Genomic DNA, 12,128 nt, shown 5'->3' on the forward strand with positions numbered 1-12,128 from the left:
GTAACAAAGACCAAAACTTTGTCTTGGGGGGAAAAGTTTAAAAAAAAGTTAAGCAAGTTTCCGAAAAGAAAAAAACTTCATTACCATCTGTAAAACGGTGATGATACAAGGAAAAAAAAAAAAAAGAAAAAAACTTCATTAAAAAGTAGGCAAAAGACATCAACAGATGCTTTTCCAAGAAGACAAATCCGTGGCTAACAAGCAGGTGCAAAAAATGCTCACCTCTAATCACTTGAGAAATCAAACGCGCGCGCGCGCACACACACACACACACACACACAATGAGATACCATCTCACACCAGTCAGCATGGCTGTTGTTAGAAAGTCAATAACAGGCTGGCACAGTAATCCCAGCACTTAGGGAGGCCAAGGCAGGCAGATCACTCGAGGTCATGAGTTTGAGAGCAGCCTGGCCAAAATAGAGAAACCCCATCTTTACTAAAAATACAAAAATTAGTTAGGCTTGGTGGTGCACATCTGTAGTTCCAGTTACTCAGGAAACTAAGGCATGAGAATCTATTGAACCTGGGAGGTGGAGGTTGCAGTGAGCTGAGATCCAGCCACTGCACACTGGCCTGGGTGACAGAGGCAGACTTTGTCTCAAAAACGAAAGTCGATAACAGATGCTGTTAAGGTTGCCGGGAAAATGGAATGTTTATACACTGCTAGTGGGAGTGTAAATTAGTTCAACCAGGCCGGACGCGGTGGCTCACGCCTGTAATCCCAGCACTTTGGGAGGCCGAGGCGGGTGGATCACGAGGTCAAAAGATCGAGACCATCCTGGTCAACATGGTGAAACCCCGTCTCTACTAAAAATACAAAAAAATTAGCAGGGCATGGTGGTGCATGCCTGTAGTCCCAGCTACGCAGGAGGCTGAGGCAGGAGAATTGCTTGAACCCGGGAGGCGGAGGTTGCAGTGAGCCGAGATCGCGCCATTGCACTCCAGCCTGGGTAACAAGAGCAAAACTCTGTCTCCAAAAAAAAAAAAAAAAAAAAAAAAATTAGTTCAACCACTGTGAAAAGCAATGTGGCAATTCCTCACGGAACTGAAACAGAATTACTATTTGACCCAGCAGTCTTCAAATTGGCTATATGCCCAAAGAAATATAAATTATTCTACCATAAAGGCACATGCACATGCATGTTTATTACAGCACTGTTTGCAATAACAAAGACATGGGCCAAACACGGTGATTCACACCTGCAATCTCAGCACTTTTGGAGCTTGAGGCGGGCACATCACGAGGTCAAGAAATCGAAACCATCCTCGCCAACATGGTGAAACCCCATCTCTACTAAAAATACAGAACTTAGCTGGCATGCCTGTAGTCCCAGCTACATGTGAGGCTGAGGCAGGAGAATCGCTTGAACCCAGGAGGCGGAGGTTGCAGTGAGCTGAGATGATGCCACTGTACTCCAGTCTGGGCAACAGAGTGAGACTCCATCTCAAACAAACAAAAGACGTGGAACAAACCTAACTGCCTATTAATGGTAGACTAGATTAAAATAATATGGTATGGTGGGGTGAGGTGGTTCACACTTGTAATCCCAACACTTTGGGAGGTTGAGGCAGGTGGATTGCCTTAGCTCAAGAGTACAAGACCAGCCTGGGCAACATGGCAAAACCCCATCTCTACAAAAGATAGAACAAAAAGTTAGTTAGGAATGGTGGTGCATGCTTTTAGTCCCAGTTACTTAGGGGGCTGACTGACGTAAGGGTGCCTTTAGCCTGGAAGGTTGAGGCTGAAGTGAGCCAAGATTGCACCACTGCACTTCAGCCTCTGTGACAGAGTGAAACACTGTCTCCAAATAAATTAATTTAAAAATTAGGAGATTTAACAAAAACAAAATATGGTACATAAACATCATGGAAGATTATGTGGCCATTAAAAAAAAATAAACAAGATTAAGTTATTTTCAGCAACATAGATGATGCTGGAGACCATTATCCTTAAAAGCTAAAGCAGAAACAGAAAACCAGATGCATGCTATCATTTATAAGAGCTAAATAATAAGAACACATGGACACAAAGAGGGGAACAAATATGCTTAGTACCTCAGTGACAACATAATCTACACCAAACCCCCATGACACAATTTTACTTATATAACAAAGCTGCACATGGACCCCTGAACCAAAAAGAAAAGATAAAAAAAAAAAAATCCGGGTGGGCACGGTGGCTCATGCCTATAATCCCAGCACTTTGGGAAGCCAAGGCGGGTGGATCAGAGGTCAAGAGATCAAGACCATTCTGGTCAACATGCTGAAACCCCGTCTCTACTAAAAATACAAAAATTAGCTGGGCATGGTGGCGCACGCCTGTAGTCCCAGCTACTCGGGAGGCTGAGGCAGGAGAATTGCTTGAACCCAGGAGGCGGAGGTTGCGGTGAGCCGAGATCGCGCCATTGCACTCCAGCCTGGGTAACAAGAGTGAAACTCTGTCTCAAAAAAAAAAAAAAAAAAAATCCATGGGTGGGGAAGAGTGCAATGTAGCTGGAAGGAGTTGTTTGCTCTATAGACAGAGAGTGGCCCAGATGGGGCTATACTTTATTTCCGCGTGCTTGCGAGCAGATGAGATTATGAATAGGTGGCCCAGAACCCTAGATTGGTGGGGAAAACAGGTTGCTGCTGCAGATGCTGTGTCTGGGGTGGGGATATATTCAGTATCAGGAGACTTGTAGACACACATGTGGGTTTTTGTCAAGAAACACTAGAATCAAAACTGCTGGGGTGAAGTTCCTGAGGGTGGTGCCTAGTCCTGGGAGGGGTGTGGACACATCAATGTCTAGCGTGTGTGTTTGTGAGTGGGTGGGAATCCTATGGTGGCAGCTGTGAGAAAAGGGGGGGTCTGTCATCACAGGTCCTTTCCTCTAAGTTTTCATCCTCTCTCACCCTGGGAGGAGGCCTAGGATCCCAGGACAATGGGCAGTGTGACAGCCTGTGTATAGGAGAGCGGAGTGTCCCATTTCCAGACACCCAAGAGTTTTATTCCAGGCCAGGCCTCTGTGATATCTTTCTTCTGACATCAAATCTGTAGAGTTTGCTGAACACCAAGCAATCCTCCACCACCAACTCAATGTCTAACATTTGAATTCTGACACCAACCAGAGTCAGCACAGACGCTGATTCAGGGCTCAGTCCCACAACATTGTCCTCACTGCAGATGCCAGTCGCAAACCCCACAGGCTCATGTAGCTTCTGACCTACTGTTTAAAAATTGGGGACTCCCACGCCGGGCGCAGTGGCTCATGCCTGTAATCCCAGCACTTTGGGAGGCCAAGGTGGGCGGATCACAAGGTCAGGAGTTTGAGACTAGTCTGGCCAACATAGTGAAACCCCGTGTCTACCAAAAATACAAAACTTAGCCAGGTGTGGTGGCACACGCCTGTAGTCCCAGGTACTCCGGAGGCTGAGGCGGGAGAATCACTTGAACCGGGGAGGCAGAGGTTGCAGTAAGCCAAGACCACGCCATTGCACTCCAGCCTGGGTGACAGAATGAGACTGTCTCAAAAAAAAAAAAAAAAAGGAAAGAAAAAGAAAATCTAACTGAAGTGCATTTTTTAGTAAATTACTACACTGAGAGAAACACAATTCAGCCTTAACCAATTATAAACTGCCAATGAACATCTGATTACACAAGCAGGAAAATTTCACCTTTATTATACAAATCAAGAAACAACGTAACAGTGATACCTAACCAATTACTGAATTTGATTTTCTTCAACATGCAGTTCATAAAAGTCTTTCCTTCAAGCCGCAACCATGGACCACAAATACAGACCACAGCTGGGGTGCTCCACAATTTTTGTATTACTTCTCTTTTTTTTTTTTTTTTTTTTTTTTGAGACAGAGTTTTGCTCTTGTTACCCAGGCTGGAGTGCAATGGTGCGATCTCGGCTCACCGCAACCTCCGCCTCCTGGGTTCAGGCAATTCTCCTGCCTCAGCCTCCCGAGGAGCTGGGATTACAGGCACGCGCCACCATGCCCAGCTAATTTTTTATATTTTTAGTAGAGACGGGGTTTCACCATGTTGACCAGGATGGTCTCGATCTCTTGACCTCGTGATCCACCCGCCTCGGCCTCCCAAAGTGCTGGGATTACAGGCGTGAGCCACCACGCCCGGCTGTATCACTCTTTGATTAAATGCTTTAATGTTTCTATGGACACTCCCATATATTTTCAATAAAAGAAAAGAGGAACTGGGAATCCCAGGGGACCAAAGCTGTCCCCATTCATGAACCCGCACCCGGGTCAGGATTCTCCCCTGGCGACCCTCCCGTGGTCCCAGCACAATCCGGGAGACACGCGGCTGCGGGTGCAGAGCTGCCCAGAGAGGGCTCCAGACCGGGGCACAGTCACTGCGCAGGGAAGAGACAGGACGCCCGGGGACCCGGCTGTCGGCGCAGCCGCCATCTGATGGCTGAAGGGGACTGAGGCCGAGCTGGGCAAGGAGAACTCGGGGCGCAGATTGTGGAGCTGACTGCGGGGAGGCCTGAGTCCGCCACAGCCACTTCCCACCGGTTTCAACCAACCCCTTCCCCTCTCTCGGGATGTCGGACCCGGCACTCACACCATTTCTAGGCTTCCAGGGGGTCCCGGCGTCTTAGCTGTGGGTCTCCCAATACCTGCAGGTCATGGGGCCTCAGAGGCTGGGCCTCTAGGAGCAGAGGACACAAAGGAGTAAAACCCAGACCTGGAGCTCCGGCTGCAGCAGGAGACAAAGGCCCCGCCACGTCCCGGAAGCGCCCTGTCCGCTCCAGCTGCGCCCTGATTGGACGGTTCGCGGCCCGGCGTGAGTCTCTGCGCCCGCCCTGGGAATCCCCAGTTTCTTTCTTTTGGGAGGTTCTCCCAATTTCTAAACAGTAGCTCAGAAGCATAGGTAAGCCTATGGGGTTTGTGACTGGCATCTGCAATGATGGCCTCTAATAATTTTGTTTTTAAAATTCTCACATTAGAAGGCTGAGGCAGGACAATCGCTTGAACCCGGGAGGCGGAGGTTGCAGTTAGCCAAGATCGCGCCACTGCCCTCGAGCCTGGGCGACAGAGCGAGACTCCGTCTCAAGGAAAAAAAAAATTCTCGCATTTTGGTTAGGTCTCATATAGGTCACAGTGTGACCAAAACTCGGGGTCTTAGTGCATCTCCCAGTGTCCACTGTTTCCAGTTCTTTAAAAAAATGATGGGAACACGTCAAAGGGAGCCAGCCTGAAAGTATTCCCCATGGTCCAACCTGAAACTGTAAGTAACCAAATGAATAATTACAGAGCTGACCTATAAAATAAGTCAAATCAAATAAATGCCCATGCATTCACACTGATATATTAAAAAAAAAAAAACTTCAAATAAAAAAGAAAAGGATAGGGCAAATCTTTTTTACAGATATCCAAACATTAATCAACATAGATAAAATGCTAAAGAAATCATCGGGGCCAGGCGAGATGGCTCACGCCTGTAATCCCAGCACTTTGGGAGGCCGAGGCGGGTGGATCACGAGGTCAAAAGATCGAGACCATCCTGGTCAACATGGTGAAACCCTGTCTCTACTAAAAAGACAAAATATTAGCTGGGCATGCTGGCGCGTGCCTGTAATCCCAGCTCCTCGGGAGGCTGAGGCAGGAGAATTGCCTGAACCCAGGAGGCGGAGGTTGCGGTGAGCCGAGATCGCGCCATTGCACTCCAGCCTGGGTAACAAGAGCGAAACTCCGTCTCAAAAAAAAAAAAAAAAAAAAAAAATTATAATCTCTTCAATAACAAGTAAAATAATGCAAGGATGTGACACATGCTGATAAAGAATTAAGTTAAATATTAAAACATATATGTGTAAGAGCGTTCATCAAGGTTTAAATACAAATAGCTCAAAATGCCAGAAACAGCCCAAATGTCTATCAATAGGAAAATTAATTCACACATTCTAGAGCATCCACACAACAGAAGACTGCTCAGAAATACAAAGCAACAAATACTGAAGCACACTCTTTTTTTGTTGTTGTTTAAAGACGGGGTTTCACCATGTTGGCCACGCTGGTCTCGAACTCCTGACCTCAGGTCATCTGCCCACCTCAGCCTCCCAAACTGCTGGGATTACAGGCTTGACCCACCGCGCCTGGCCTGAAGCACACTCTTGAGATAAATCTTGTAAATCTGCTAAATAAGACAAGGTGAACATAAAATATTTATTATATGATTTCAGGCAAAATTAACCTATGTTTAAAAAATCAGTACAATTTCTGAGAAAAAATTTCCCGGAAAAAAAATGAAAAGGGAATTTCTGAAGATGATGAAATTATTCTGTTATTAAAAGGGGTAAAGCTTAATTGGGTTTATTTGTACAATAATGTACAATTTTGAGTCCACGGTGAGTGGATCACTTGAGGCCAGAATTTTGAGACCACCCTGAGTAACACAGCAAGACCCTATTTGTAAAATTACAAATAAAATAATGAGCTGGAGTGTGGTGGTGCACCGCTGTAGTCCTAACTACATGGGACAAATACGTGGGAGAATTGCTTGAGACCAAAACGTCAAGGCTGCAGTAAGCTATAATCAAGCTACTGCGCTCCAGCATGGGCAACAGGTGAGAACTTGTCTCTAAAACAAAGTACAGTTAATAATTATGTATTTTAGTGTGTGTGTATATATATATATCTGAGACCCCGCGAAAACAAGACTAAAAAATAGTGATGTGCCAAGGAGGGCAGATCACGAGGTCAAGAGATCTAGACCATCCTGGCCAACATGGTGAAACTCTGTCTCTACTAAAATACAAAAATTAGCCGGCTGTGGCGGTGGGCACCTGTAGTCCGAGCTACTCGGGAGGCTGAGGAAGGAGAATCACTTGAACTCAGGAGGCAGAGGTTGTGGTGAGCCGAGATTGCACCACCGCACTCCAGCCTGGAGACAGAGTGAGACTTTGTCTCAAAATTAATAATAATAGTAATAATGAAGGATGTGAGGAATGAGTTAAAGTGTAGCTGAAACAAAAATGGCACATGATTAGGTGTCAAAGCTGGTCTTGACAGGTCTATTATTTTGTTTATTTTGCATCCGTTTAAAATTTTCTGTAATGAAACATGTATGAAAAGATAAAGTTTATCTACATTAACTCTTAAGATCTTGGTTATCTTGGGCTAGGCGCGGTGGCTCACGCTTGTAATCCCAGCACTTTAGAAGGCCGAGGCGGGTGGAACACGAGGTCAAGAGATCCAGACCATCCTGGTCAACATGGTGAAACCCCGTCTCTACTAAAAATACAAAAAATTAGCTGGGCATGGTGGCGCGTGCCTGTAATCCCAGCTACTCGAGAGGCTGAGGCAGGAGAATTGCCTGAACCCAGGAGGCGGAGGTTGCGGTGAGCCGAGATCGCGCCATTGCACTCCAGCCTGGGTAACAAGAGCGAAACTCTGCCTAAAAAAAAAAAAAAAAAAAGATCTTGGTTATCTCTAAAGAGGAGGAAAAAAGAAAGTGATTGTCAATGCAGGAGCAAAATTGGTTCTATTTGTTGATTACACAAGTATATTTTCTTTTTAATACTTTATTGAGCTCTACATGAATGCTTTGTGCATGTAGCATGTACTTCTGCATACATGTTATACGTCAATACAAACAACTATTTTCTTTTCTTTTCTTTTCTTTTTTTTTGAGACGGAGTTTCGCTCTTGTTACCCAGGCTGGAGTGCAATGGCGCGATCTCAGCTCACCGCAATCTCCGCCTCCTGGGTTCAGGCAATTCTTCTGCCTCAGCCTCCTGAGTAGCTGGGACTACAGGCACGCGCCACCATGCCCAGCTAATTTTTTTGTATTTTTAGTAGAGACGGGGTTTCACCATGTTGACCAGGATGGTCTCGATCTCTTGACCTCGTGATCCATCCGCCTCGGCCTCCCAAAGTGCTGGGATTATAGGCGTGAGCCACCGTGCCTGGCCTCTTTTTTTTTCTTTTTTTTAAGAGACATGGTTTCACCATGCTGGTCAGGCTGGTCTCGATCTTCTGACCTCAAGTGATCCACCCACTTTGGCCTCCCAAAGTGCTGGGATTATAGGCATGAGCCACCATGCTCGGCCTTTTTAATTTAATTTTATTTTTTTAATAAGAGTCTCACTCTGTTGCCCTGGCTGGAGTGCAGTAGCGCGATCTCAGCTCACTACAACCTACACCTCCCAGGTTTAAGCAGTTCTCTGCCTCAGCCTCCTCCTGAGTAACTGGAATTACAGGTGCTTGTCACCACACGTGGCTAATTTCTGCATTTTTAGTATAGAAGGGGTTTTACCGGCCGGGCGCGGTGGCTCAAGCCTGTAATCCCAGCACTTTGGGAGGCCGAGGCGGGTGGATCACGAGGTCGAGAGATCGAGACCATCCTGGTCAACATTGTGAAACCCCGTCTCTATTAATACAAAAAAATTAGCTGGGCATGGTGGCGCGTGCCTGTAATCCCAGCTACTCAGGAGGCTGAGGCAGGAGAATTGCCTGAACCCAGGAGGCGGAGGTTGCGGTGAGCCGAGATCGCGCCATTGCACTCCAGCCTGGGTAACAAGAGCGAGATGCCGTCTCAAAAAAAAAAAAAAAAAAAAAAAAAAAAAAAAAAGAAGGGGTTTTACCATCTTGGCCAGGCTGGTCTGGAACTGTTGACCTCATGATCCACCTGCTTCTGTCTCCCAAAATGCTGGAATTACAGGCATGAGCCACTGGCATCTAAAATAGATGTTGATAGAGAATGGGTATTCTCTCACTTCTGGTAGAAAAGGGAATTTGGCTTATCTTTCTGTCTCTACCTGAATCTCATCTTGAACTGTAATCCCAATGTGTTGAGGAAGAAAGATAATTGGCTCATGGGGACAGTTTCCTCCATGCTGCTCTCATGATAGTGAGTGAACCCCAAAAGATCTGGTTAAGTGTCTGGCATTTCCTCCCTCTCTCTCTCTCATATGCTTCCATGTAAGATGTCCCTCTTTCCCTTCTGCCATGATCTTCAGTTTCCTGAGGCCTTCCCAGCCATGCCGAACTGTGAGTCAATTAAATCTCTTTTCTTTATAATTACCCAATCTCAGGTAGTATACTTTTTTTTTTTTTTTTAGACAGAATCTTGCTTTGTCACACAGACTGGAGTGGAGTGGCACATTCTCGACTTGCCGCAGCCTCCGCCTTCTGGGTTCAAACAATTCTCCTGCCTTGTCCTCCTGAGTAGCTGGAATTACAGGTGTGCACCACCACTTCTGCTAATTTTTTGTATTTTTAGTAGACACGCGGTTTCACCATGTTGGCCAGGATGGTTTCAAACTCCTGACCTCAAGTGATCCACCTGCCTCATGCTCCCAAAGTTCTAGGATTACAGGCGTGAGCCACCGCACCCGGCCGGCTTTTTTATCTCAGGAGGAAATTGCTAAAATTCAGCTTTCTCTGGTAAGAGGACTTAAACTAACATTTTCTACTTTATGGCATCCATAAATTTGCATTAAATAATTATTTTCTTGAGACTTCACTTTATACAGAAATACCCTTCCATGTCTTGGAAAAATACTAAAATGTCTAATAGTAAAGATAATTCTCTATATTTTACTCAAGAAATCTCTGTATGAGAATGTGTCATCATATTTTTTTGAATAATTTTGCAATTACTTTATATTGTTCTTTGTTCTGGATACAGGCATCACTATCGTATCCAATTAATTCCACCTAGAGCTTAGAATAATAATAGCTCTGGCCAGGTGTGGTGGTTCATTCCTACAATTCCACCACTTTGGGTGGCTGAGGCAGGAGTGTTGCTTGAGCCCACAAGTTTGATTTTAGCCTGGGTAATGTAGCTATACCCTGTCTCTATCAAAAATAAAAGAGAAATTAGCTAGGCATGATGGCCTGTGCCTTTGGTCTCAGCTACTTGGGGATTGAGATGAGAGGATCACTTGAGCACAGGAATTTGAGGCTGCAGTGAGCCAGTGAATTGTGATGGTACTAATGCACAGAACATAATTACCAATGTGTAAGCAATTAAAATAATTTTACACGTGGTTGTTTGTTTGTTTTTTGAGATGGCGTCTCATTCTGTCATCCAGGCTGGAGTGCAGTGCTACCATACTGGCTCACTGTAACCTCCGCCTCCCAGGTTTCAAGCACTTCTTCTTCCTCAGCCTCCTGAGTAGCTGGGACTACAGGCGCCTGCCACCACACCTGGCTAATTTTTGCATTTTTAGTAGAGTCAGGGTTTCATCATCTTGGCCAGGCTGGTCTCGAACTCCTGATCTTGTGATCCGCCTGCCTTGGCCTCCTGAAGTGCTGGGATTAGAGGCGTGAACCTCCATGCCTGGCTTACAGTATTTTTTACGTTATACTAAAAAATTCACATTTGAGTTAGCAAATTGCTAACCAGTTTTAATCTGCCTGATGTCAATGAGTTTACAAAAAATAAATTATATAGTTGATATAACAGTTGTTATTTTTCCTCCTAACACACAATCTGGGATAGGTACAAATTTATCTCAGTGTCCAGAACCAAACTGTGGATGGTTGCCACCAATATATACTGATGCCATCAGCATGGTTTGGTTGTCACTTTAGACCTAGAAGAAGCTCCAGGATAATACTGTTGGGGTTCAAGGGAGCCCTCAGCTTCCCTGAGAGGACGTTTCTCCAAGGTTCTTGGTCTCCTGCTCTCTCAAGAATGAGAGAGGGGACCAGGTGTGCTCGTAAAATAAATACCAGACCCCAAACAGAGTTTTTGCAGAAAGTGATTTTATTTAAGTACAGAAAGAAAAAGGAGGAGAGAGAAAACTTGAGAGAGAGAGAGAGAGAGAGAGAGAGAGAGAGAGAGAGAGAGAGAGGAAAGGAATCCAAACATGGAGTCCAAAGGGATATGGAAGAAGGGGACTTTTAACCTGAGAAGAACGCCCACCTTCTCTAAAACCCCTGGCCAATGAAAGGAGTTCCTTAGAACTTCCCCTGGAGTGATTGACTTTTGACCCTTTCCCGTGCCTGTGGAAATTAAAACAGAGACCGTTAAGTCTCCCAGATGGAGAGAGATGGGAGGGGGGGTCATGGTGCTGGGAAGTTCTTGCCCTTAAAACTACGCCCCCTTGTGGACCCAGAAAGAGAACACATTCCCTCAATATTAGATTAAAGGCATAATAATCTGTACACATTAAGTATTGCAGCCTAGTACCAGAAAAGCAACAGTTGAGCATGGACAATTTGTTTGTGAATAATTACTTAGTAATTGTATAGAAATCACTTTACTAATATACTGCATGTATTGTAGGTCGTATCTCAAAAAGAGATGCAATTAGATTAAAAAGCATAGGTAAGAATTCTATTTTTTTTCGTCCCATAAGGTATCCAGATCACGCACTTTCTTTTCTTTTTTTTTTTTTTTTTGAGACGGAGTTTCGCTCTTGTTACCCAGGCTGGAGTGCAGTGGCGCGATCTCGGCTCACAGCAACCTCTGGCTCCTGGGTTCAAACAATTCTCCCGCCTCAGCCTCCTGAGTAGCTGGGATTACAGGCGTGCACCACCATGCTCAGCTAATTTTTTTGTATTTTTAGTAGAGGCGGGGTTTCACCATGTTGACCAGTGTGGTCTCGATCTCTTGACCTCCAGATCACACACTTTAATTCACGCCACACACTCTCTAATTACTACTGCATACTATATAGGAGTGGATCTGCTAATTATCAAATTTTTTTTTCCTCTAATGAAGCTTTTCAGGTAGTTGATGCTGAGTCTGGAGAAAAGAACAATGGTTCCCATAAACAGGGTTGAAAAATAAAATATAATACACTTGGTTCAATTTGAATTTCAGATAAATTATAAATTGTTATTTGTATAAATATATTCCAATAATTGCTTACACATAGGATACACAAATATGCAAATATTGCATAGCCATACTAAAAAGTTTTTGTTGTTTATTCCAAATTTAAATGTAACTGGTTCTTTTGTATTTTTATTTGGTAAATCAGCCAAACTCACCACAAAAAAAATTGTATAATTTGGAGCAACATGTTACAGACATGGAAAAATGCAGTAAAAAATAAAATAAAACAAAAAAATGATAGAAAGCGCACTTAATCTGTAGGCTGCTTTAGGCAGCATAGACATTTTAATTATATTCATTCTTCAAATCACGAGCATAGAGTTTTTGT

At 44.6% G+C, this 12,128-nt stretch overlaps 2 protein-coding genes across 3 annotated transcripts in view; one reads left to right on the forward strand and one right to left on the reverse strand.

The window, feature by feature from the left end:
• Positions 1-4,651, reverse strand: part of LOC105710939 (zinc finger protein 430-like) — a 60,779-nt gene extending 56,128 nt beyond the window's left edge. For both annotated transcript variants that reach the window (XM_064381577.1, XM_064381576.1), the window contains exon 1: positions 4,576-4,651. In XM_064381577.1, the coding sequence (XP_064237647.1) occupies positions 4,576-4,578 (3 nt within the window). In that variant the 5' untranslated portion in view covers positions 4,579-4,651. The remainder of the gene's footprint in view (positions 1-4,575) is intronic.
• LOC105710986 (zinc finger protein 93) overlaps positions 1-12,128 on the forward strand; it is a 491,114-nt gene that overhangs the window by 205,447 nt on the left and 273,539 nt on the right. The gene's annotated exons all lie outside the window — the stretch shown is intronic.

This window comes from Aotus nancymaae, unplaced genomic scaffold (assembly GCF_030222135.1).
Source record: "Aotus nancymaae isolate 86718 unplaced genomic scaffold, 86718_ANA_hifiasm-v0.15.2.pri h1tg000028l, whole genome shotgun sequence".
Lineage (NCBI taxonomy): Eukaryota > Metazoa > Chordata > Mammalia > Primates > Aotidae > Aotus > Aotus nancymaae.